At 38.5% G+C, this 22,489-nt stretch overlaps 8 protein-coding genes across 14 annotated transcripts; 4 read left to right on the top strand and 4 right to left on the bottom strand.

Annotated features, from left to right (window-relative positions):
- Nucleotides 1-955: 955 nt before the first annotated feature.
- On the top strand, nt 956-8,845 carry LOC117567818 (acidic fibroblast growth factor intracellular-binding protein). 2 transcript variants are annotated; one of them, XM_052003793.1, is made up of 8 exons: nt 956-974; nt 7,291-7,369; nt 7,435-7,753; nt 7,822-7,929; nt 7,989-8,121; nt 8,180-8,280; nt 8,341-8,595; nt 8,657-8,844. In XM_052003793.1, the coding sequence occupies exons 3-8, from the start codon at nt 7,482-7,484 to the stop codon at nt 8,733-8,735; spliced, it is 948 nt and encodes a 315-aa protein (XP_051859753.1). In that variant the 5' UTR covers nt 956-974; nt 7,291-7,369; nt 7,435-7,481; the 3' UTR covers nt 8,736-8,844. The 2 variants fall into 2 exon arrangements, with proteins under 2 accessions (XP_051859753.1, XP_034103948.1); XM_034248057.2 differs by lacking the exon at nt 956-974 and adding an exon at nt 7,150-7,228 and having other exon boundaries at nt 8,657-8,845.
- On the bottom strand, nt 1,960-6,782 carry LOC117567816 (deformed epidermal autoregulatory factor 1). 3 transcript variants are annotated; one of them, XM_034248053.2, is made up of 4 exons: nt 6,409-6,782; nt 4,491-5,319; nt 2,872-3,503; nt 1,960-2,801 (listed from the first exon to the last, which is right to left on the bottom strand). In XM_034248053.2, the coding sequence occupies exons 1-4, from the start codon at nt 6,484-6,486 to the stop codon at nt 2,631-2,633; spliced, it is 1,710 nt and encodes a 569-aa protein (XP_034103944.1). In that variant the 5' UTR covers nt 6,487-6,782; the 3' UTR covers nt 1,960-2,630. The 3 variants fall into 3 exon arrangements, with proteins under 3 accessions (XP_034103944.1, XP_034103943.1, XP_034103942.1); XM_034248052.2 differs by having other exon boundaries at nt 4,500-5,319; nt 6,203-6,782; XM_034248051.2 differs by having other exon boundaries at nt 6,203-6,782.
- Nucleotides 8,846-8,923: 78 nt separating the features above from the next.
- On the top strand, nt 8,924-11,032 carry LOC117567817 (protein cycle). Of its 2 annotated transcripts, none has more exons than XM_034248054.2 (5): nt 8,924-9,106; nt 9,422-9,496; nt 9,576-10,042; nt 10,096-10,522; nt 10,593-11,032. In XM_034248054.2, the coding sequence occupies exons 1-5, from the start codon at nt 9,093-9,095 to the stop codon at nt 10,852-10,854; spliced, it is 1,245 nt and encodes a 414-aa protein (XP_034103945.1). In that variant the 5' UTR covers nt 8,924-9,092; the 3' UTR covers nt 10,855-11,032. The 2 variants fall into 2 exon arrangements, with proteins under 2 accessions (XP_034103945.1, XP_034103947.1); XM_034248056.2 differs by having other exon boundaries at nt 8,927-9,106; nt 9,594-10,042.
- Nucleotides 11,033-11,510: 478 nt separating this feature from the next.
- Nucleotides 11,511-15,185, top strand: LOC117570742 (probable cytochrome P450 305a1). 2 transcript variants are annotated; one of them, XM_034252564.2, is made up of 2 exons: nt 11,511-11,654; nt 13,075-15,185. In XM_034252564.2, exons 1-2 carry the CDS (start codon nt 11,561-11,563, stop codon nt 14,496-14,498), a joined length of 1,518 nt encoding a protein of 505 aa, XP_034108455.1. In that variant the 5' UTR covers nt 11,511-11,560; the 3' UTR covers nt 14,499-15,185. The 2 variants fall into 2 exon arrangements, with proteins under 2 accessions (XP_034108455.1, XP_051860322.1); XM_052004362.1 differs by having other exon boundaries at nt 11,519-11,651; nt 13,072-15,185.
- A 51-nt stretch (nt 15,186-15,236) lies between these two features.
- Nucleotides 15,237-17,242, bottom strand: LOC117569470 (uncharacterized). The gene is made up of 4 exons (XM_034250638.2): nt 16,853-17,242; nt 16,431-16,658; nt 15,682-16,367; nt 15,237-15,611 (listed from the first exon to the last, which is right to left on the bottom strand). The coding sequence occupies exons 1-4, from the start codon at nt 17,172-17,174 to the stop codon at nt 15,237-15,239; spliced, it is 1,611 nt and encodes a 536-aa protein (XP_034106529.1). The 5' UTR covers nt 17,175-17,242.
- An 84-nt stretch (nt 17,243-17,326) lies between these two features.
- LOC117569469 (importin subunit alpha-7) lies at nt 17,327-21,184 on the bottom strand. 2 transcript variants are annotated; one of them, XM_034250637.2, is made up of 5 exons: nt 21,079-21,184; nt 19,457-20,184; nt 19,129-19,392; nt 18,572-19,071; nt 17,327-18,503 (listed from the first exon to the last, which is right to left on the bottom strand). In XM_034250637.2, the coding sequence occupies exons 2-5, from the start codon at nt 20,152-20,154 to the stop codon at nt 18,322-18,324; spliced, it is 1,644 nt and encodes a 547-aa protein (XP_034106528.1). In that variant the 5' UTR covers nt 20,155-20,184; nt 21,079-21,184; the 3' UTR covers nt 17,327-18,321. The 2 variants fall into 2 exon arrangements, with proteins under 2 accessions (XP_034106528.1, XP_051860320.1); XM_052004360.1 differs by lacking the exon at nt 21,079-21,184 and having other exon boundaries at nt 19,457-20,235.
- Nucleotides 21,185-21,207: 23 nt separating this feature from the next.
- On the top strand, nt 21,208-21,530 carry LOC117569477 (DNA repair protein SWI5 homolog). The gene has a single exon (XM_034250644.2). The coding sequence runs from the start codon at nt 21,279-21,281 to the stop codon at nt 21,492-21,494; it is 216 nt and encodes a 71-aa protein (XP_034106535.1). The 5' UTR covers nt 21,208-21,278; the 3' UTR covers nt 21,495-21,530.
- On the bottom strand, nt 21,518-22,470 carry LOC117569476 (protein MIX23). Its single transcript, XM_034250643.2, has 4 exons — nt 22,277-22,470; nt 22,063-22,209; nt 21,871-21,993; nt 21,518-21,811 (listed from the first exon to the last, which is right to left on the bottom strand). The coding sequence occupies exons 1-4, from the start codon at nt 22,310-22,312 to the stop codon at nt 21,710-21,712; spliced, it is 408 nt and encodes a 135-aa protein (XP_034106534.1). The 5' UTR covers nt 22,313-22,470; the 3' UTR covers nt 21,518-21,709.
- Between the last annotated feature and the right edge of the window lie 19 nt (nt 22,471-22,489).

Consider the following 22,489-nt stretch of genomic DNA (forward strand, 5'->3'; position numbering starts at 1 on the left):
CGGCAGATAACAACAGAACTCTAAGCGAGCAAAACTTAAAGTAATTAAAAGCATACCTATAAATAAATGAAACGAGTAAACAAGTTTTAAGAAATTATTTTTGGTAATAGACTATAATAATAAGCATATTGATAATAATGCAAAAACGCAAATGCAATAATAAATGAAACATGTGCATAATATGAACTAACAACAAAACTTTACCAGCTGTGTTTTATTCTATCGATATAAGTTATACTTAGATCATTAATATTTGTACTGGGTGGAAGATATTTGAAGTGAGGATAGATTGGCTGTCTTCTGAATACTTCTTTCTCTAAAAGCCCTCACCGTTGATCAATATACCATACACAAAAATATTTTGTATTTGTTTTATAAATTTGATTATATATTGTTTTAAAATATAGGGGCTTTCTTCTATTTTTCATTTAATCCTTCGACTTTTTTTTATCATATTTTGCTACAACCTTTTCAAGAAACGTATAAGAGCTAAGAGATTATGAATAGTTCTTTAGTCCTTTTTGCTCAGCTTTAATATTAATAACAATTTCTGCTTTGAAATAATCATGGTGAACGTATTTAACGTGCATTTAAAAAGTGAGATTGCGGAATATTATACTTCATTAAAAAAACATTATCCAAAAAGAAACTATGAGATCAGATTTTGGGTTTGAAATTTTGCACAAATTTCCGTAGGACCTTCATTCTCTTAAATATTCTGTGGACAGGAACTTCCGATAAGTATTTCAATAATCTAAAATCGATAGTATTTCGTCCATTTTGTAGTTATATTACACAGCAAAACTTCAGGACTTCAGAGCAGGATGTCTTACGCCGAAAAGTAGGCTACGATTTTGAGTCTGACAGATTGTACTTACCTTTTGAAAGAGCCAACAATATCTATAGTTATGGCACACATAAAATAAAGAGACTTTCAAAACAAATAGAAGAATCAACAAAGAATACGACAAAAAGTAAGCGTTGTACATTTAAATGTAAGTATATATTTTTCTTCATTTTTTTTCTCTTAAATCTTTTCAATCATCGCATTGATAATTCAGCATTCTCTGTCTGCATGTGTGTGTGTGTGTGTATAGAGGTGTTTGTTGTGTGTTGTTGTGTGGTGTGTCGGTGTATTTATTATTCTTCCGATAGCGTTACAGACATCTGAGAACAAAGATTTCAAATTCGAAATAATCTTCTGCACTGTAAGCGATTTTCTCGATTTACTTTTTTGAGTGGATGTGATTGTTTGTGTGTCTGTGGTCTGTATGTGTGTGTGTCCTGTTTGTTGTTGTATCTGTGTGTGAACCGGAATATATAGCTAGTTTAAAGATATATATACGTGTATATAGAGATATATACTACATACATAGGTATATATGAATGTATTTGCATATGGACTACAGACTACTAGAAATTGTTACAGCTGCTTAAGGTGGAGACGGGGGAGACGGGGGAAAAGGAGGAATAGGAGCCGAATGGGGGGACGACAAAGAAGTTTACAATGGAAAATATTGTGGAAAATTGGTGTAAAACGACACTTAAAATGCACACACACACACATACACAGAAATTGTTTGTCAATTATTTATAAATAAATATACGTTTCTATGTGTGTTTGTATGTATGTGTGTGGTTCTCTTCACATCGTTTTTGTATTTTTGTTGTTGTATTTAGTTTCGATTTTTATTATTTTGAAATCTTTATTGGATGCTTGTAACGACGGGCAGTAGATCCATATAGAAATTATAATCGTAAAATGTTAAAAGTTTAACTATGTGCTTAGTGTCTAATGAAAAATGTATACATAGACGAATATGTATTGTATTTCTGCTTAATCTGCTTAACTCAACTCTGCTTATATCCCTCGCATTTTGGTTTTCCTTTTCTCATTTTGTTTTTGAATTTTTTTGTATTTTTTTTGTTTAGTTTCTTTTATGCAAAAAGTTGTCAAGCAGTAAGGAAAGTGTTGTGGAAAAGGATCAGGACGATGGGGGACAGGGGACAGGGGACGTAGGAGAGAGGGATTCATTCGGTTGTGTTGTGTTATAATGCTATGCGCTTTGCAACTATTTATAAATTTAATTTAAATTGAATTACAAGTTAAGTTTTCTTTTGTTGGGTTGGTTTTTTTTTTCCTTTGTTTTTGTTTTTGCTTTCTCTCGGATTTTCATCTTTTGTGGTTGTTGCATTCTATCAAATCGTAGCTAAAACTTTATCCATTTATTCTAGGTCAAGTCGATGCTTGCTTTGATTTTTACGCTTGCTACAAACTCTCTGATTATTGGTTTCTTATTCCTTTTTTGTTTTTGGGTTTTTTTTTTTGTTTGCTCTACGATCGATAGTAAAATGTATATATAAATATATATACATATATATTTATGTAGTTAATATGTACGTTTAAGAATTACATTATTATAGGACATAAGTCTAATGGGGGAAAGGCATTCTAAGGATCTGGTTGGACAGGGGATAACTTGCGATTTGGAGGAACTAGCTATTCTGTAGGGTTTGGTTTTTTTTGTGGGTCAAAGGGCGAATTGGAATTTGGATTTGGAGGGGTGGAGCCTTGCATAATCATATATTTAATTAGTAGTAAAATTTGTATGTACAATTCGTTACGTTGCTTAGGACTGATCATCGATCAATAACATGACCTGTTGCGTTGTCGTTTGTGGATTCCTTGCGCACTCCACTTGATGAGCATTCCAATCCTTACGCTGGCAGAACTCCGAGCAATACGGCGTCTTTCGACACAGCGAGCACTCGGCCAACGCTTCCCGATTACAGTTGGCGCACTAAAAAAACAAATATTAAAAGAAAACTTTTAGTACAGAGCTAGACAAATGGTATACTCCAAAGCCATACCTTCTTGGCTGAGATGATCTCGTTGCCATGCAATGAGCCCGATATGTTGGGATCATCAATGTCTGTGTGGACCTGGACACGCATCGCACTGACCGCCGCATCGCGCTCCTTTTGCAGCACTTCGATGCGTCGCTCGTAGTTCTGTTTCATCTCGTTGAGCAGTCGCTTAAAATCGCCAGTCGCTTTGACCATGGTGCAATAGACATGCTCAATGTTCTTCATCGATTGACTGCTGTCCAGGACGGCAATGGAGCCGGTATCGTTAATATTTACGACAAACGTTTCACGCTCATACGGATTGCCCATTTGCGTTTGGTCAACCAATTCGGTGGAGGTGTCTAAGCTGTCATTGAGCGCCGCCCATGGTTCATCCTTGGACGTGATATTGTCCTCGGCAAGAAACATATTGTTCTCATCGACAACACTGGCGGCGGCCGCTTGCGTCGGGTCCACATTGTTGTTGTTAATGCTGCTGCCGCTGGTGTTGTTGTTATTGGTGTTGCTATTATTGTTATTATTATTATTGTTGCTATGCGTATTGCGTTTACGTTTGGGTCCCGGTTCCACATCGAGATCCGTTTGATTTCGCTTTCGTCGCTTATACGGCGTAAATAGACGTACAGGGCCGGAGGCTGTAAAGAGAAATTGCAATGATGAAAGCGGATTACAATGTTGAGCGATTGTACCAAGTAGGCAATAGATGGAAACATCAGTAGAACAAAGACTTGTAGAAGCAAGTGTAGCTAGGAAAGCATCTCCAATCGGAGTGCAATTGAAAATGAATTGATTTCGGGACCCTTTTTAAATAAGTAAACCGAGTCAGCAATAGAATAGAGAGAAGGAAAAGCTAATTAGAACATTTTGAAAGAAAGTGAAGAGAGAGTCTATTAGATTTCTTGGACCATTAGGGCCGCTTCAGCTTATTGGAATATTTTAAAATACTGTGAATAGAGAATAGAAAGTAGGTCCTTATAACTCAATGGTCTTTTTCTTTAACAATAAGAAAAAACATTTAACTGCATCCATTAGCATTTTAGAATAATCCCCTTTTATGTCTCTTAACTTTGTTAAATTTTATTCTACGCAGTCTATTCCATTCTTCGACTCTCTTCAACGAAGTAGAGACTGTCTATAAGCTTTCGTAAACAATGAAAGGAATCAATATGCGATTTATCAAGTTACTCTCAAATAACATAAAATGATCTATCAACTTTTGATGCATTATAAAAAAGAATCGATGCACTTCTTGCGCTCATCACATTCACATTGTCCAAATTGAAGAATCTAGTAACTTTGTCTATTTCAAAATTATAAGAATTATCCAAGAGTTTCACAGGATCTCTTCACTTATTAACTTGTGTATCGCTTCTCAGAAAAATTAAGAGGATCTAGTAGTTTTTCAGACCCATTTCAAAATAGTAATCCAGTAGCTTCGCTTAATCATTTCATAGAAGTAGGAGTTCTCCCATTAGCTTTGCCATAAATTAAAAAGCAGCAATTAGCTAAAGGATTTGGATTAGTTGAATGAGTGGGTGACGTGATTAATGTGGTTACCCTCACAGAGGACATTCGTAGTCGTAGATGTTGTGATATACGTATGTATGTATGCAAACTCTCACCTGACTCACCTGCTTCGTCGTCACAGCAGACTGTGCAACTGCAGTTGGTTGCGTGCGGCGTTAACGTGCCCTCATCGATGAGGGACTGCAGCGATTTGCCGCCATATTTGATGGAACGTTTCCAATCCTTGCTCGAGCCGCGACCACACACATGCTCAAATTCGCTGGGCGTATGCCATTTATCCTTGTACTTGACGCACCGGCCACGACCGCCCGATCCTAGTTTGCTGCGATACAATTCGGCGCAGGTGGTTTTACAGCGTATCTGGAAGACCTCCATGTGCTGGGTGCTCGATGTGGTTTCCGCCCAGCCCGTGGAGCCCGATGTGTTGCCGCCAACGCCGCCGCCGACACCGTTGCCACCGCCGCCACCACCGCCGGCCGTTTGGTCAAGCGTACCCATGCTATCATGGCTATTATTGCTACCAGAGCCATCGTGATTCAGTCCAATGGTATTTGTGGCGGTGGTATTTGTGTTCCCAGCATTGTTGTTGCCGCTCTGTTGCTGTTGTGTCTGTTGCTGCTGGATGACAATCGTTTTAAGGTCACCGCCCATGCTGACCGCACCGCTGGACAGGTAACCATTGTTATCGACGCACAGCATCGGCTTAAAGTGCGGCAGCTGATCGGGCGTAATCACATTAAAGGCCGTACCAGTTATCATTGAACCAATTGGCAGGGAAACGGGCACTGATACAACACCGCCACCGCCGTTGCCACCTCCTCCACCAGCACTGCCGCCGCCTCCTGCTCCACCAGCGCCGCCTCCGCCGCCGCTACCGCTATTATCGTTTGAGGAGGATGTGACCATGCGAACTTTCGTATCCAACTGCATTACCATAGCGCACATCACAAAAGTTCGCAGGAGTCGCAGTCGAATGCGTTCCGAAGGATTGTTGGTATTTTTTGTTGCGGTTGTGTTGTTTCGTCGTTCCGACGTTCGTCGTTGAATTTGTGTGTTAATGCAACATCATTTTAATGCACGTATTTTAATAGAATTTCGCGAATAGATTTTTGTTTGTTGCACACACATATAATACATGAAAGAGAGAAATGAAAAAGAAAATTTCGTTTGTGTAAGTAAACAACACAGCATGGGAAAAATGAAAATCGGTATACACAACAATTTGTGCGCCACACACAAAATTCTGACGTTTTGTGTGTTGGGAGTTTTTGCGCCTTGTGGGTTGTCTGACAATTGGTGGTAGTGATGGTATTGTGGGCCAAAAGGAAGGGTGAGCGTCTCTGTATGTGTGTGTGTGTGTGCGAGTGGAGCTCTGCTGGTGGTGGCGGGCTTTTAGCCTTAGCTTTCTAGTGGGTCGTGTAGGGCGCAAGCATCGCGCGCATTTTTGTTGCGCCGCCTTCTCCGCCCCCCCACACACACACACTCTCACACAAACACGCTCACACACGAGCGCACCACTTGTTCTACAGAGATACCAATATACATACACATGCACATACACTCAGAGACACACACATACACGCAAAAGCTTAGGCAGCGCGTTCGACAACTGCGCGTTGACTGCGCGGGCATCCAGAGACACGAAGCGAAACGAAACGAGACGAGTAAAACGATGTGATATGTTGTTGTTGTGGTTGTTGGATACGAAGGAATCAAAACGAACCACCCTCTTTGCCGCCAACGAACCGAACGAGCTGAATGGAAGCTCTCAGTAGTTGGTTGGTTTTGTGGTGTTGTGTTGATTTACCTGATGATGATGGTGATTCTCTAATATGACCTCTTCTTTCACAACATCACGCACGTCGTCGGTTAATGCGGCCAAATCTTTCACTTCACGTATTCTGCTCAAATGCAGCTCAGTTGTGGAATCCTGTTCCATATTCTGCACCACCACAACAACGCGATATAATAATTTTTGTTGCTTCTTCTTGCTCTTCTGTTTTTATTGCTTGCCTTTTGCTGTTGTTGTTGTTGCTGCTGCTGCGGCTGCTGTTGTTGTTGTTTGTTGGATATGAATGTAAAGTTGTTCATCGAATTGTTGCAATTGCAATTGGTGTACGACTACGACTACAAACGACAGCGACGACGACTACAAACGACAACGATGTGTGTCTGTTTGTCGTTGGTTTTGTTGTTGTTATTGTTGCGGCTCTTCTTGTTGCGTTCCCAATTTATTGGCGCGCACAGCATTTACACTGATATCCGTATTGTATGCACGTTGCCTTTGGCTATTTACAGTTAATTTATATGTTGCAATTTACATTTTTACATTTCTTAAAAGTTGATATCCTCAGCGATATAAGAAACACACCGATGTATCGATAAGGCCGATAGTTGAGCAAAAAAAATTTCACTACTCGATCAATGTATTCGATGAGTTTTTAGTTCAATTCATATCGAAAAAAAGTAAACAAAATCTATTATTTAATTTAAAAAAATTATGTAAATAAAGTTCAAGTAATAAAATAAATTAATATATAATATGAAATAATTTTATTAAAAATAATAGGGCAATGCGTTTATTTGAGGGATATAAATTTAATTCTATGCGGCATGTGCTAGCGTGCCAACATTTATCGAATGTTAACACAACTGTTATATTAATGTTATTGTGACAGCATTACGCTAATTATACAAGTATGCATGCAATATTTATATTAAATTAACATTTTTTCAAATTTATCGAAATGTATCGCTACTTCAAATGCAATGTCTTATCGAACTTGTTCCCAACTGTATTCGATACATAATCTAATAATAACAAACAAACATGGTGAGGTCTTTTTCTAATCAGCTTAATGTTTACTAAAATTAATAATTAATAAACGTTTTTAGGCAGATGTGGACGTGTTTATAAGTAACTACACGCTGGTGGATCCAGAAATTTATCAACTATGGATTGAAGGCTTCTCATGTAGGTTTTTATCCACGCCTTTTTGTGACCTTACTCATTCTTATATTGTTACCTCAATTCAACAGCTAGTGAAGCAGTATGTTATTTGAAACAAAAGGGATTTGGACATTCGATGGGTGCGCCCATTGATCTAATTGCGTCAGATGTCTTGGATCATTATCGCACATATTCGCTGATTGAACTTTACTTGCATGCACCCACCAAATTGATGGAACAATCGTGTTTCCAACTGGAACCGCATACGCGTGATTTGATCATCGAGAAATATTATTCTATTGATGATGTTGTTGCGCGTGAAATTCTGGGCAAGAAGCTAACTTCGCGTTATCGCAAGGATCTCGATGAGGTTGGCGAGAAAACTTGTGTTAAACTCAAATCTTGTCGGCAAGTATACAGACAGTGTTTCCTATTGTTACCACGACTTTCTTTATATCATTATTTTCGTCCAATAGTCGTCAATTTGATAATGTAAAACGCATCTTCAGGGCTGTGGAAGAACTACCAGGAACTCTGACCAACAATATAAAGCAACATTTCTTCATATCAAACGAACTGGCCAAGTAAATAATCTACTTATAGTATTAATAGATATATTAATGTTCACTTATGATAATTGCAGAAAATATGCATGTATTGTGTTTCTGGCTTGCCTGCGTTTCGAGACGTCAAAAAAGAAACTGCAGTACTTGAGTTTCAGCGATTTGCTAACCTGCTCCCACTCGATAATGATTTATTGGACATATACCTATCAGGTACATAGTGTTAAATTCGGAAAAACTGTAATATATAACGTATTTTCTTTTATAATAGCACACGGGTCCTGAGTACTATGATACGGAAATGGACAAGGAATTTCTACTTGATTTGCGTGAACTTCGCTGCCTGCTGGACAAGGAAAAGGAGATCAAACAGTGAGCAATTTAAGGAATATATATATTATATATACATACATTAATAATGATTGATTGCAGCCTGGTCTGTTTGCGACTAAAGCCGGTGCTGCTAGAGCGTGCTTTTCACGAGCTGGATGGCAATTTTCGATCTTATTGGCGAGCTCTTATCACTATCGCTTGCAATTTGCACCGTAATCGTGAGCTACGCGATCTGTTCGTCGATCTCTGCGAAAAATTGGTAGAGCCTTGGCGTCAGAATGGTTGGAATCACGATCAGGTTAACAAATTTCTTTCTTCCATAACGCAAAGCGTCCTGGACTTGGAAATATCCCGGTAAGCTAATAAGATTCAGTGTAACAATGTACAACTAATTAAACTATTATTTGGCTTGTAGAGATCAGGAGACGCGTTGTCTGTGGGATCGTTATATGCAGGTCATAACCATATGTTTAGATAAAATGTATCATATATAGTTAAGCTTTGTGTTTTTCTATTTGTATATAATTTGTTGTATATTTATTTTAGCATAAAATTACACTTAGAATAAAAAAACTAATTTGACCCAAAAACAAAAGCAAAATACAAAATAAGCTGCACACCGAGTGCAGTGAGCTTTCGATGCAACGCCGCTTAGTGTGACCAGACATGCGCTAAAGCTTCAACAGGAAAAGCTCGACTAGACAGTTGGTCAGATTGCAGATACTTTTGTCAATTGTCGAGTTCGTGTTTATTTGCTGCTGTCGGTACTTGCAACTGTTTGTAAACAACAAATAAAAACAAAACAAGTTTCAAATAATAAATAATTTCGTGCAATTGTGGGTTGTAAAGTTATGCAAGAGTTTTGGTGAGTGGAGTTCAATTCGCAGATTAATTGCAAATATTCTAATATCTAAACTTGCATATGTATTTGTGTGTGTGTGCGAGCTGCCCACACAAATGCACACTTACACGCACACACACATATGCAAGTGGCTTACATGTGTTTGTCGAGTGGTTGCGGCAGCAACAGTTGCCTCATTATTATAATTGGGGTGGTTTGCGATTCCAATTCGATATGTTAATGTTATTGACAGTTAACATATGAAGCTACCCTCACATAACAGAGCCACTTAACATGAATGTTAATTATGCATGTTAATGGTTTGTTTTGCATTTGCAGTGAAAATCTGGAGGAGCTGGAAGATGATACTTATGATGACGAGAAATCGGCGCGCACATCGGATGAGAATCGCAAGTATGAGACCATTATGAACAAATTGAGTGCTGCAAATGTTGATAAACGTATAATAACAGTAGTGTTCAAATAACCAAAGGTTATATCCATTTCTTAGGCAAAATCACAGCGAGATTGAGAAGCGGCGACGCGATAAAATGAACACATACATCAATGAGCTCTCCTCCATGATACCCATGTGCTATGCCATGCAACGCAAGCTGGACAAACTCACCGTGCTGCGCATGGCTGTGCAACATCTGCGTGGTATACGAGGCAGTCTTCATCCCTACAATGGTGGCGACTATAGACCCAGTTTTCTATCGGATCAGGAACTCAAGATGATCATACTGCAGGCATCGGAAGGATTCCTTTTTGTGGTGGGCTGTGATCGTGGACGCATTCTCTATGTCTCCGATTCGGTATCGAGTGTCTTGAATTGCACACAATCCGATCTGCTGGGCCAGAGTTGGTTTGATGTGCTCCACCCCAAGGATATTGGCAAGGTGAAGGAGCAGCTCTCATCGCTGGAACAGTGTCCGCGCGAGCGTCTCATCGATGCCAAAAGTAAGTAGATAAAATCTTCTTCAAATTAATCTCTAATTCAACTCTTCCTTCAGCCATGTTACCGGTCAAGACAGATGTGCCGCAAAGCCTATGTCGTCTTTGCCCGGGAGCACGTCGCTCCTTTTTCTGTCGTATGAAACTGCGTGCGACGAACAATCAAATCAAAGAGGAATCGGACACATCGTCCAGTTCACGCAGCTCCACGAAACGCAAATCCAAATTGAGCATGGATCACAAGTATCAGGTTATACAGTGCACCGGTTACCTAAAATCATGGACACCCATCAAGGATGAGGATCAGGACGGCGACACCGATGATCAGACAACGAATCTCTCCTGCCTAGTGGCCATTGGACGCACGCCCACCAATGTCCTGCACTCCAACATGCCCTCGTCGCTGGATAATCAACCTAACATCAGACATGTGCTCTTCATATCCCGTCATTCGTCTGAGGGCAAGTTCCTGTTCATTGATCAACGGTAGGTTTAGCAACTTGTTTTCCCCATATTTTTGCAGCTCTTCAAATTAGTTTGCTTTCTAACTTTTTAGTGCCACACTGGTGATTGGTTTTCTGCCTCAGGAAATATTGGGCACCAGTTTTTACGAGTATTTTCACAACGAGGACATCTCCGCTTTGGTCGAATCCCACAAAATGGTCATGCAGGTGCAGGAGAAGGTGACCACACAGGTTTATCGCTTTCGTTGCAAGGATAATGGTTATATTCAGCTGCAGAGCGAATGGCGAGCTTTTAAGAATCCCTGGACAAATGATATCGACTATATAATTGCCAAAAATTCGGTATTCCTCTAAGAATATTCATTGATTCCAAGCATCTTCCTTTTTTACTTGGTTCTCAAATGATATATTTCATACAAATTCCGTTTCCTTAGTTTATATTCCACGTTCGATGAATTTTTGTGTGTAAATAGAAACTAATTAATTCCTGTATTCAAAATAAAGTCAAAAATATACAACTTTTAAACAAAAATTCTTTATTTAGATGCTAGTTTTATGATAATTGTATTTTATGATATAATTTTTGAAAATTGTTTATTCTTTCACTTTTAAAAAAATATGTATAAGAATCCAAAATTTTCAAACTTGCTAAGTTTTCTAATTTTTGAGATCAGCTTAGGAAATTATATTTTATTTTCCTTTGGCTTCATTTAAGAGAGTGAAGGTGCTCTCTCTCTCTTCACTCTTCTTTTTAAACAGTTATCAACAATAGTTCTCAGCATTTGTTTTTATCAGCTGCGTTTTTGTTGCTTTCGCTCTTTTATCGTACAATGAATGGACCCACATACACATGAAAGCCGGCCACAGTAGTGTGCATGTGTATGTGTGAGTCTCTGCGCTCGCGCGTATTCGTGCGCTCACACTCGTGCTTGTGCATATCCATTTGGACTCGCGTTCAGTTGGCATAGTGTGAGCGAAGCGTGCGGACGTGTTGTGAAGTTACTGTGATTCTAATTTGATTTTTTTCAATTGGATACTTTTGTAATTCGTTTCGTACAAGATGAGCGCCCTCATCTTTTTGGCCACGATTCTCGTTGGCTTTCTTATATATTCTCTGCTCAAATCCATGCGACGCCCCAAGAATTTTCCACCTGGTGAGTGCCAATTGAATCCTATTCATTCAATCAATTCATTCAGTTTATTAAGTTCTTTCAATGAGCTGCCTTGAGTCAGCAAATTCTTGCAATGCTAAAATTAAGTAATATTCAAACAGCGAAACAAATTCGACTTTTTTTTTAATTGTTTATTTAAAGTTTTGCAACAGGTTTCGAGTTAATAAAAATAAAAGATCGTTTAGAGTAATTGAATACGGCTTGTCCCCTCGACCTGCCCCACGTTCCCTTCCCAAATCAGTTCAGTTTAGTTCAGGGTTTCCTATTGGCCAGCACAAATCCAACTGGAAATGGTCAACTGGCCGCAGCCCACAGCGACGACTGTAAACGAGACGCGTGTTGCATTCCAATTAGATTTTCCATTGATAAAATTGTCACACATTATACCCCATTTAATGGGTGACACCTCGTCAGACCATTTCAAGTAGGTGTCTTGTCGCCCAACTGATTTACATATGCATTTTCCAAGTCTGGTTATGCAACTTACGAGATACAACTGAATTAATCAACCTAATTATATTATTCTATTTAAAGAAAAACTTAAAACTAACTACTCCATGCGGTGTACACATAACACATCTATCGATAAGGCAGGCACATTAGATACAGATTTCTTACAGTCGATTTATTGATTTACTGATCATCTGATATTTTCGGTAGTGCCAAATAGTGCTGGCGATAAGATTAAAGTAAGACGTGCGACTCACTCGCGCTTAGCGAATAAAGAGCTTTTATTTAATTTAGTTTGTAATCCTTGAACAAATGTTGATTGCATTTAATTTAATTTGTACTTGTAGTAGCCATAGATAATGGGATAGGTAAAGGCATCGCGTTTATGCAGCCTTATCACTAGAACTTTCACTAGCAACTACATTATCATAATAATATCAATTTGAATTCGATCTTTTAATTCTTATATAAATTATATTTTTAATAATGAAAGAGAACATCTTCAATTAAAAATTTTAAACAATAACAATACAATTGAATTTATAGACGAAGAGGAAACATTTCGTAGATTACGATTTTAAAGGCTAATTTTTAATTTAAATTAAATTAATGACAAACTTTTTATTTTAACTGGCCACCGCAGTCTTGGATGGGTAAAATTTTGAGAATTCCGTCTCTTGCAATGAAAACATAGAGTTTTAAATTAATAGAATACTTTAAATATTATCCTGCCCTTTTAAAATATTAAAATATGTATACTAGGGTACTATATAAAACTAACCAAAAGTAAATTTTGCTGGAATCCTTTTTATTCAGCAGCTTATTGCTTCGTTCTCAGTTGTTAAGCAAGAAATTGTTGTACATTATATTTTATTGCATTTATATTGCTCTTCTCAATCTCTTCAGTATACTTAATTTCTTTGCTCTTCTTTCCGTCTTTTCCCATAACCAGGTCCTGGCTTCCTGCCCTGGTTGGGCAACACGCTGCAGTTTCGCCGCGAAGCGCGTGCAGCTGGAGGTCAGCACAAACTTTTCGAGCAGTGGTCAAAGCGTTATCAAAGTCAGCTTCTTGGTCTGAAGCTGGGCCAGGAGTACGTGGTGGTCGCACTGGGCCACGAGCTGGTGCGTGAGGTGCAGCTGCAGGAGGTGTTCGAGGGTCGGCCCGACAACTTCTTTCTGCGACTGCGCACCATGGGAACACGCAAAGGCATCACATGTACCGATGGCCAGCTGTGGTATGAGCATCGCAACTTTGCCATGAAGCAGATGCGTCACGTGGGCTACGGACGCAGTCAAATGGAGCAGCAAATCGAGCATGAGGCCGATGAGTTGCTGCAGCAGCTCAGCGCCACACAAGCAGCACCCATCGAGCCAGTAAATTGGCTGGCCAAAAGTGTGCTCAATGTGCTTTGGTGTCTCATTGCGGGCGAACGCATTGCCAGCGCCAAGGACAGCACATTGCATCGTCTGCTGGAGCTAATGAATCGTCGTTCAAGGCTGTTTGACATTAGCGGCGGGCTGTTGGCGCAGTTTCCGTGGCTGCGTCATGTGGCCCCCAATCGCACCGGCTACAATCTGATAAGGGAGCTAAATGCAGAGCTGCATGGCTTCTTCATGGTGACCATCAACGAGCATCGACGTCGCATGTTGGAGTGCGAAAAGCGTGGAGAGCAGTTGCCTGAAAGCGATCTCATCTATGCGTATTTGCTGGAGATGCAGCAGCAGAAGCAGAACTCGAATAGCTTCAATGAGACACAGCTGGTGATGACCATATTGGATTTCTTTATTGCCGGATCTCAGACGACCAGCAACACCATCAATCTGGCCTTAATGGTGCTGGCCATGCGTCCGGACGTGCAGCAGCAGTTACATGACGAGGTGGCTGCCAACACAAGTGAAGCGACCGATGCCTTTCCTCATTTGAGTCGTCGCGAAGCTTTCCATTACATGGACGCCTTCATTATGGAGGTGCAACGTTTCTTTCACATCACACCGATAACGGGACCACGCCGTGCACTGTGGAACACTAAATTGGGCCAGTATGATATACCTAGGAATGCCACCATATTGATCAGTTTGCGTTCCGTACATTTGGACGAGGCGCATTGGAAGGAGCCGCATGAGTTCCGCCCAGAACGTTTCATTGATGGCGCTGGCAAGTGTTGCAAGGATGAGTATTTTATGCCATTCGGTTTGGGACGACGCCGCTGCCTGGGTGATGCCTTGGCACGCGCTTGCATTTTCTCATTTCTGGTGCGAATCGTGCAGCATTTTCGAATTGTGTTGCCAGCGGGCGAAACGCCATCGTTCGTCCTCCAACCGGGCATCACACTGACGCCCAAGCCATACAAGGTGCAGTTCGTCAAGCGAGAGTGAATAAGGATCAATGACCATTAAATATATATAAGCTTTTCATTTATTCTTGAATTAACATTGAAAATAAACCAGCAACGACAACAACAACTCACTGTGGACGTATTTTGTAACTGCAATTTCAACGAAGCAACTTGACAGCAACTCTGATTTAATCGATTTAAAAATTATCGACCATCCGCCACTGACTGTTACTTTGAATGATCTACATATCGAAGTTCAAATAAAAACGGAATTTATTTCCGAGTTTGAAAATGATTATTTTTTTTTTTTAATGTTAACTTTAATATAACAATATTAAGTACATTGGACTTTATTGAATGAATGTCATTAACATTAAAAAATCGATTTTCTACTTTTGAATCAAATTTAACAAGAAGTTTCAGAAAAATTAATATTACAAAACTTCAAATCAAATGCTCATTCTTTAAAATTCATTATGTTCATTAAGGGCTTCATACTTAAAAATAAAGTGTAAATATCTATATGGCTCGTAGGCACATAATCATAATTGTTAATTTACTCGTTTTCAAAACAAGTCTATTCTAATATAATTAGCTCCAATGTAATTCAAGCATTCAATATTATAACTTATTCCAATATTAAGTACATTCGGCTCCATAGAATGATTTTATTAGTGTCATTAAAATTCAGAAATCCATTTTCTAGTTTTTAAACCACTGTTTCACTGTAGTTTTAGAAAAACTAATATTACAAAACTTCCAATCAAATGTTCATTACTTATAGCTCATTGTGTTCATCAAGAGCATCATACTTAAAATTAAAGGCATCTATCTGGTTCGATAGCTCATAATCAGTATTGTTAATAGTCTTATTTCGGCATCTGTTAATCAATTCCTCATCATACTCTAGACTAAATTTCTTACTACACGATTTAAGAGCAAGTTTGTAATTGGCATTCGACATCCAACGATCGCCTAAGCTTAAGCCATCACCAGCCATTTTGCAAGGATTTTGAAATATGGTTTTCGTTGTCATTGCAGTTTCTTTATTCGCATTTCTTCCCAACGAAGCGATTAGCTCTTTCAGCTTAGAGGTAAACACCATTCCATTCCAGTCCAACTGCAGTAAGTTCCCATGTGGATGCATTTTTAGCTAAAACACATAAGTTGGAAAATAAGATTAGAGTTATAATAACGAATAAATTGACAATAGATTCCATTACCTTATCTTCTATTTCACCAACTACAGAGCCAATACCCAAAGATAGCACGAATGGATCATCGGGTTCACTGCTACGCCAAGATAGAATATCTGGTAAAACCTTAACCAGTTCGCCAACCTCTTCAATTTTCAGAGGCAGGCGCAGATATCTCAGTTGACTGCATGAATTGACTATTTTTGTGATTTGGCTTAAGTTTTCCTCAAATATTTCAAAAGACAAGAATTGAAGATTTAACAATTTAGAAAAATATGAATAACAACTTTTTGGACATTTTCCACATAGAAATCCTTTTAAGTTTTTAAATTTTGTAATTTTAGTTGAATTTGCATGCGCTTCGCTTATGTCCAAGATTTGTAATCGATTAGCGTAAATGGGGCGAAGATTTGTCAATAATTTATCCAATTGAACCGACGAGTCATCATCAATTTTCAGATATTTTAGTTTTGCGAAGTCTCCAAAATAATCCAAACAACAATTCAGGGTTAAGCAAGTAAGTTGTGGGCAAAACTCTCTCAATTTATAGAATTTCTTGGTTAAATGCATATTCTTCTCCAAAAATACTATTGATAAAGTATGCAAATTTCTCATTGATGAGAAGACATCCAAGAAGTCTTCAGTGCTGACTTTCTCATAAGTATTGTAAAGGTACAATACTTCCAGTTGCTTGCAGTTTTTCAATTGCAAAACTAAAAAACAATTGGTAGCATAATTTAGAAGCTCTCTAGTAATATTAATTTCTAAGTACTTACATTCACTCCGGGGCAAATATAGCAATGTTAGTGCTTTCAGATTTGGTAAATGAGCCAAAGATTCAACGATTTGATCGTTGTAGTCTTTGTAGCTATAAACCAAACTATGCAGCTTTTTCATAGATCCAAGTAGACCACCTAAAGAGTTTGTAGAACTCTTTATTTTCTTATCAACGCCACATAAATTCAATGTTGTCAATTGATTGGAATCATTTTGCAGTTCAAACACTGAAACAAAATTATAAAGTTGTAATTTGTAGTTTCTAAGCTCAATCAGTGCAGCAAATTTCGTTTTTGTTATGTATTGTTTTTCCTTTACATTTGGCCACACTGCTGATAACGGAAATATATCCCTACATATTTCATCACGACCAATAAAAAAAAGTGTGACGCATTTTTTTTATAAATGAAGGTCTACTTACACGCTATTGAGGGAGCATCAATTAAGGTTAGGCACTGAACATTTGGTAACCGTAAAACGGCTTCCACGAGACCATCTTCTGGAACATCGTTGATTTCGCCAGAAAACACCAGGCGAACATGCGACAAATTTGGACAATATTCGCACAGCAAATTTATAAACTTTTTAAAATGATCTGCGTTGTTTGTAAAATCAATGTATTCTTCATACATTTGGGTGATGGAGCCGTTATCCTTAAGAGCGTTTTGCCACTCGACTAGAGTTTTGTGCATCCATCGGCTGATGATCGTATAATCCTGATTCATGCTGCTGCGCACCGACATTCTCGCGACTTGTAAGCGAATTGAATACTAACAGTGTGACCTTGTTATCTTTTTAATTCACAAATACCAATAAGTAGCAAAATCTATCAGTCTAGTTCGATTAATCTATTTTGCAATCGATCACAGTAATCGAATTATTGAAATAAATTGCATTTTAATGTGTCTGTAAATGGTTTATTCGACTCTTATAAATAAATATTCGCTTAATGATTTCTATGTTTGTAGTTTAGTGTGTGAGTCAGTTTGTTTTGTTTTCGAAACTCTTTTTTTTTGTTGTTGAGGTCTTTGGGCATTTCCTTTCGCATAATAATTACGGGATATCAAAAATAACGAAATTTTGAGATCAAATCTAAAAAATGTCCAACACATAACGCGTGCAAATGTGCAAATCTCAAATATATTCTTAAAATATTTCAGGTCGGATGCTTGCTCTTTATTGAGTGCCAAATTCAAGTAAAACTAATAATTTACGTTTTAAGCTTAAACGAATTGTTAATTGTTGTAACAAAATATAGATGAAAGTATACATATTGTAATATGTATAGATAACAACACCAAAGCCGGCTTCTAACGCAATTAACTTTGCTGCACACAACATACTATGTACATAATCAAATCAAATAATATATATTTCTATATGTATGTATGTATGTATATATATGATGTGCGTATGCATGCCTCATGAAAATATTTACAACCATTAGGAATTCATTAGATATACTATATGAAAATGTAGCTAGCTATATAACTCGATCTTGTTTGTTTGGTCTATATGCACACAAACACACACACATACATACGCTGGGTGTGAAAATTATTTGGGTTTAAAATACAAGATTAAGATGGTCCTAGACCTCACATCGACTTTTCCAATATCGCAAATAATAATAATAATCGTAAATATAAAAATAATCGTTAAGAGTATGTAACAAAAGCGGGGCAAACAAATGAACAACGTGAAACAAATGTCGGGCCTAAGTGACACTTAAAATGCTAATGACTGCACAGTGCCTGTCGTCTCTACCCGTGCATAGGATGTGATACACACGCACATTCAGAATCAGATTGCTGAAATGCGCACAATAGTTACCCATTTGTCTATATAGTCTGTATGTATCTGTTGCTGTTGTGTTTTGTCATTGTCATGCTAGAAATTGAAGCCAGCATCGGGTATGTTGTGCGGATTGAATTCGTACTGTTGACTGCCCGCAACGGGCGCCACTCGAGTGTCTTCCTCCTCGTTGCCAAAGTACTGCTCAATAATGTAGAATGATTTATGATAAATGTCGCGATTCTCATGCGCCTGCAGATACTCGATCTTATCCAGACCTGTAATTGAGAAAATTATATGTTAATTTAACAAGTTTTTCTTGTTTATCACAAAGCCTGCAACTTACCGCCGCACTCCTCGATGGCGATGGCATAGGGATTTGGTCGTACTTGAAACTTTTCACCAGCTTTCAGAATGTTTTCGAGTGCATTCAATGCCACCTGAACAATATCCGCATCGACAACAGTGAGGAAATTGCACATGTGCGGTACACAGCCGATCTTAACCAAGTAATGAATCTGTTCCGAGGTACCACTACTTGTGGCATTCGTTATGGCCCATGCGGCCTCTTTGCGCGTCTTAAAATCGGCCGTTTGCATGATGTTCATCAATTGCGGAAATATATTGGCACTGATGATTGCCTGAATCTGTTCTCGATTGCCGGCAGCAATATTCGATATGGTCCAGCACGATTCCTTCTTAATCGTTTCGACCGGTGAGTACAGCAAATGACTGATGCACGGCAAGGCATTGTGGCTCAATATGGTTTGCGTCTGTTGATCATCGCCGGTCACAATGTTGCCCACAGCGCGTAGAGCTGCCGTGCTAACGTTCTGTTGTGGATGCCTATAATAATAATGATTTATTATTTGGTCTTTTCCACCATATTAAAAGAGAACTCACAATAGTAGCTCGACGAGACGCCGACAAACGCCCGCATCAATGACTGCCTGGATTTTGTCATTGGGTCCATCCGACAGATAGCTGATGGCCCAACACGTGTCGCTTAGCACCTCCACATCGGTGTAGTCGAGTAGGCGTGCCAATATTGGCAAACCGTGCACGATTTTCGAGAAATCAGCTGGCGGATTCTTGCCACGGCACAAGTTCGAGAGCGTCCAAACTGCATTTCTTATCATGGTTATGCGTTCCGAATGGCTTAAAACACTGTGAAAGAAATGCTCGACATTAGCTATACAAATACTGGATAATTTCCTGAGAAAACACTTACTGCAAGAGTGGCATTAAAATGCCTGAGTTAAGCAGATGATCACGACACGTTGCAGAATCGCCGGCAATGTTGCCCAATGCCCAGACAGCTTGCTCCTGCACATCGTCATGAGGACTCGAGAGCAATTCTATGAATATGGGCACAGCACCAGCCTCAATCACAATCTTTGTCTGTTGCGAGGTACCCGATGCAATGTTTGTCAGCGTCCAGGCGGCCTCAAACTGAAGCGTTGCATTTGTGTTGTTGCGCAAAAATGTCACAAATTGCGGCACAATATCCTTTTGTATAACCTCCTCGATGGGCGGATTGGGATCACGGGATAAGAGCTTGCGAAACGTTTGTGTTGCCTCCAATTGATCGCTCTCCTTATCGCTATACAACATTTGAATCATTTCGGCGCTAATTATCGATTGTCCGCCAATCCCGCCGATGTCCAACTCAGCCTGCGATGGCATGCCGCCCTGACTTGTGCTATCGGCCATATGCATATCGCTGGTATGCAGATCACCACTGTTGCTGCTGCCGCCCTCGACACCTGACGGCGTTGGATCCAGGAAAACGTTACGTCGCTTCGACAGCTGTTGCTCGCGCTTCGTTTTACGCAACTGAATACCGACCTCTTCACGACGCCGCCGCATCTCTGTCGAGTCCAGAGCGGCATTTTTATAACGTTGTTTGTGTGTGGTGGAGGATGACATTGTCTGTCTTTATTTTCAATGTTAGCAATGCTATAAAATAAATTGAAAAATAATTTATCAATATAATAACAATTTTTAGGATACTAAATATAATCACAAAGAGTAAAAAAAAAGTTACTTAACTACTATACGCCTACTCTGCTAAGATTAATTTTAGATTGAAATGGAAAATGCAAAGTTATTGAATCATTTGTAGTATGCATGATATTATACAACGATCACTATCATACAATTTGGTCAGTAATCTGAATCACAAATATAAATGCAATTTGCTTATTACATGTTGTAATTCATTAACTTGACAGTTTACACGCCCGAATGTACAATACCCATAATTGAAAATTTGGCAAACTAGGGTTGATTATTAGAAATCTTCTTTAATAAGCTAGTTTTATAATGATAGTTATTAAGACTTTACTTTTCTTTCTTTATTTATTTTTACAACTTATCGAGTTTGAGAATTATCATTTGTGACGGATACGTTTAGACTGATTTTATTATTAAAACCATTCGATGTGTAGAGTATAGCAAAGTCGACCACTCCTCGCACTTCACTTTTACTATGCACTTTTTGATACATTCACTTAGGGTTGTCAACTCATGCACCTGCTAACGTAATATTAATCTGTGCGTAATGTGCTATCAATGGTATATGAGTTGAATACTTTATAAGAACATTTACGAGTTCATTTTAGTTGCACATCGACAATACTTTCACATTCTAATTGTAAATACATATGTACACACTCGCATGTATGTATATACAAACATACGCATTTGTGTGCGTGTGTGTGTGCAATGGGCTTAGGTCAGCGTCAGCAATTGCTTCATGCTCTCACTTTTTTGCTGATAATTTCACCATTTCTTTAATTTGTATCGTTTACCATGAATGCTTAGTGTTAGCACAATTTGTTATTAGTTTACCTGTGTATCTGCCAATTTGATGCGTCTATAAATAGTACGAAACACAAATGCAAATTTTAGTCACGATACGCCACACGTTTTTAGTTGGGCGTATAATGTTGCCAGACTAATTTCACAACTCACAGCTGATTGTGCAACTTGATTACTTTCGATACCGATATCGATAGCAACAGACAATTCCTTAAAACGCAGCGCCAACAATGAACAATTCAGAGAATCAACATCAAAATGCCAATGAGCAATTAACAAATCTATCCGTAATTGAGGAAAAACAAAAACAAAAGCACATGCAGCTTTTACATCAATACAACGACCTTAAGGACGCTACCGAAATCGTGCTAGGAGCCTTGGCACAAGCAAAAGGATTACCAGTAAAAGAAATGTACAAAATATATAATCTGCCAAAGCATGAGTAATTAACCAGAACAAGATAAACATATGTACATACGATATTTTGTTGAATTTCTTTTCAAAAATAAAGTAACCAATTGCTAATAAACAGCATTTAGTTATTAACAATTTTCTTGGCAGTACCTGTGTCTGTATAAAACTAATAATTTCACTTAAAACTAAACAATTTACGGCATCGAAACGCTTAGTTGTTTATGTGCTTGCATCTAGCCCAAGTTCTTTATTCAGCATGGAAATATGATCTGCAACGCTCATTAAATGCCTTGTATGTTCGCTCCTTTATGATATCCTCGACGTTAAGCTCGGCTTGGAGTACTCTCAACTAGCAAAATTCGAATATATTATTAGTTTGTCTAGCCATGCAACTTAAAATAATTTTACCTTTCGTTGCTCAGCCTTAAATTTGCTATCAGTCTCCACATCATTGGGATTTGATTCCCGTTGTTCGCGTAGATTCTTCAGCGTTGTCGCTGACAAAGTTATGCAATTGCGTATGTTTGTTTGCTGCCGGGTTTAAATATGTCATTATTGAGAGTTGCTTTAATTTAATGACTATTTCATATTGAAATTTACCCTAGAAAGATGGGATTGCTGCAGCTTGGCGTACAGATCCCGGCACGTACTCTCACTATTCACTTGACCCTTGAACGACTCCGTTGGAAGTGCATTGAGAGCGTATATAATTTTATCATCTACATCTCGCATCTTTTTGAGGGTCTCCTAATTGCAGGTGCCATTTGATTAATTGGTGGAGAATTTGCAATATTTTTAGTATCTTTTGCCTTACCTGGAAGCCCAGAAAGTCAAAGCAGTAAACAGCCATTTTAATAATGCAATATATTCAATTAAATTAATAAAAAACAAAAATATACATGTATATTTTGCCGGCGCAATGTGCCTCTTAAAAGCGTTGCCACATTATATTTTCAGAAAAAACATGAAAAGTATCGATCTTATTTTTTTGAACAAGCAACGGAAATGAGCAAAAAGTAGTGAAATT

This window comes from Drosophila albomicans, chromosome 3 (genome assembly GCF_009650485.2).
Source record: "Drosophila albomicans strain 15112-1751.03 chromosome 3, ASM965048v2, whole genome shotgun sequence".
NCBI lineage: Eukaryota > Metazoa > Arthropoda > Insecta > Diptera > Drosophilidae > Drosophila > Drosophila albomicans.

Excerpts from the sequence above, each read along its gene's own strand:
- LOC117567816 (XM_034248051.2), bottom strand. The coding sequence starts at position 6,334 with ATGGAACAGGATTCCACAACTGAGCTGCATTTGAGCAGAATACGTGAA. Across the intron at positions 5,320-6,202 it reads AGAATCACCATCATCATCAG|TTGGATACGAAAGTTCGCAT; the intron begins GTAAATCAACAC and ends ATGGTAATGCAG. Across the intron at positions 2,802-2,871 it reads AGATCATCTCAGCCAAGAAG|TGCGCCAACTGTAATCGGGA; the intron begins GTATGGCTTTGG and ends TTGTTTTTTTAG.
- LOC117569469 (XM_034250637.2), bottom strand. The coding sequence starts at position 20,154 with ATGTCATCCTCCACCACACACAAACAACGTTATAAAAATGCCGCTCTG. Across the intron at positions 19,393-19,456 it reads ATTTTAATGCCACTCTTGCA|TGTTTTAAGCCATTCGGAAC; the intron begins GTAAGTGTTTTC and ends TTTCTTTCACAG. Across the intron at positions 18,504-18,571 it reads CGCCATCGAGGAGTGCGGCG|GTCTGGATAAGATCGAGTAT; the intron begins GTAAGTTGCAGG and ends TCTCAATTACAG.
- LOC117569476 (XM_034250643.2), bottom strand. The coding sequence starts at position 22,312 with ATGGCTGTTTACTGCTTTGACTTTCTGGGCTTCCAG. Across the intron at positions 22,210-22,276 it reads TTGACTTTCTGGGCTTCCAG|GAGACCCTCAAAAAGATGCG; the intron begins GTAAGGCAAAAG and ends ACCTGCAATTAG. Across the intron at positions 21,812-21,870 it reads TTAAGGCTGAGCAACGAAAG|TTGAGAGTACTCCAAGCCGA; the intron begins GTAAAATTATTT and ends GAATTTTGCTAG.
- LOC117567817 (XM_034248054.2), top strand. Across the intron at positions 9,497-9,575 it reads ACATCGGATGAGAATCGCAA|GTTATATCCATTTCTTAGGC; the intron begins GTATGAGACCAT and ends AAATAACCAAAG. Across the intron at positions 10,043-10,095 it reads GCGTCTCATCGATGCCAAAA|CCATGTTACCGGTCAAGACA; the intron begins GTAAGTAGATAA and ends CTCTTCCTTCAG.
- LOC117570742 (XM_034252564.2), top strand. The coding sequence starts at position 11,561 with ATGAGCGCCCTCATCTTTTTGGCCACGATTCTCGTTGGCTTTCTTATA. Across the intron at positions 11,655-13,074 it reads CCCCAAGAATTTTCCACCTG|GTCCTGGCTTCCTGCCCTGG; the intron begins GTGAGTGCCAAT and ends TCCCATAACCAG.
- LOC117569470 (XM_034250638.2), bottom strand. The coding sequence starts at position 17,174 with ATGTCGGTGCGCAGCAGCATGAATCAGGATTATACGATCATCAGCCGA. Across the intron at positions 16,368-16,430 it reads ATATTTGCCCCGGAGTGAAT|TTTTGCAATTGAAAAACTGC; the intron begins GTAAGTACTTAG and ends ATTGTTTTTTAG. Across the intron at positions 15,612-15,681 it reads TTGGTGAAATAGAAGATAAG|CTAAAAATGCATCCACATGG; the intron begins GTAATGGAATCT and ends TATGTGTTTTAG.
- LOC117569477 (XM_034250644.2), top strand. The coding sequence starts at position 21,279 with ATGAACAATTCAGAGAATCAACATCAAAATGCCAATGAGCAATTAACA.
- LOC117567818 (XM_034248057.2), top strand. Across the intron at positions 7,370-7,434 it reads ATGGATTGAAGGCTTCTCAT|CTAGTGAAGCAGTATGTTAT; the intron begins GTAGGTTTTTAT and ends TCAATTCAACAG. Across the intron at positions 8,122-8,179 it reads ATTGGACATATACCTATCAG|CACACGGGTCCTGAGTACTA; the intron begins GTACATAGTGTT and ends CTTTTATAATAG.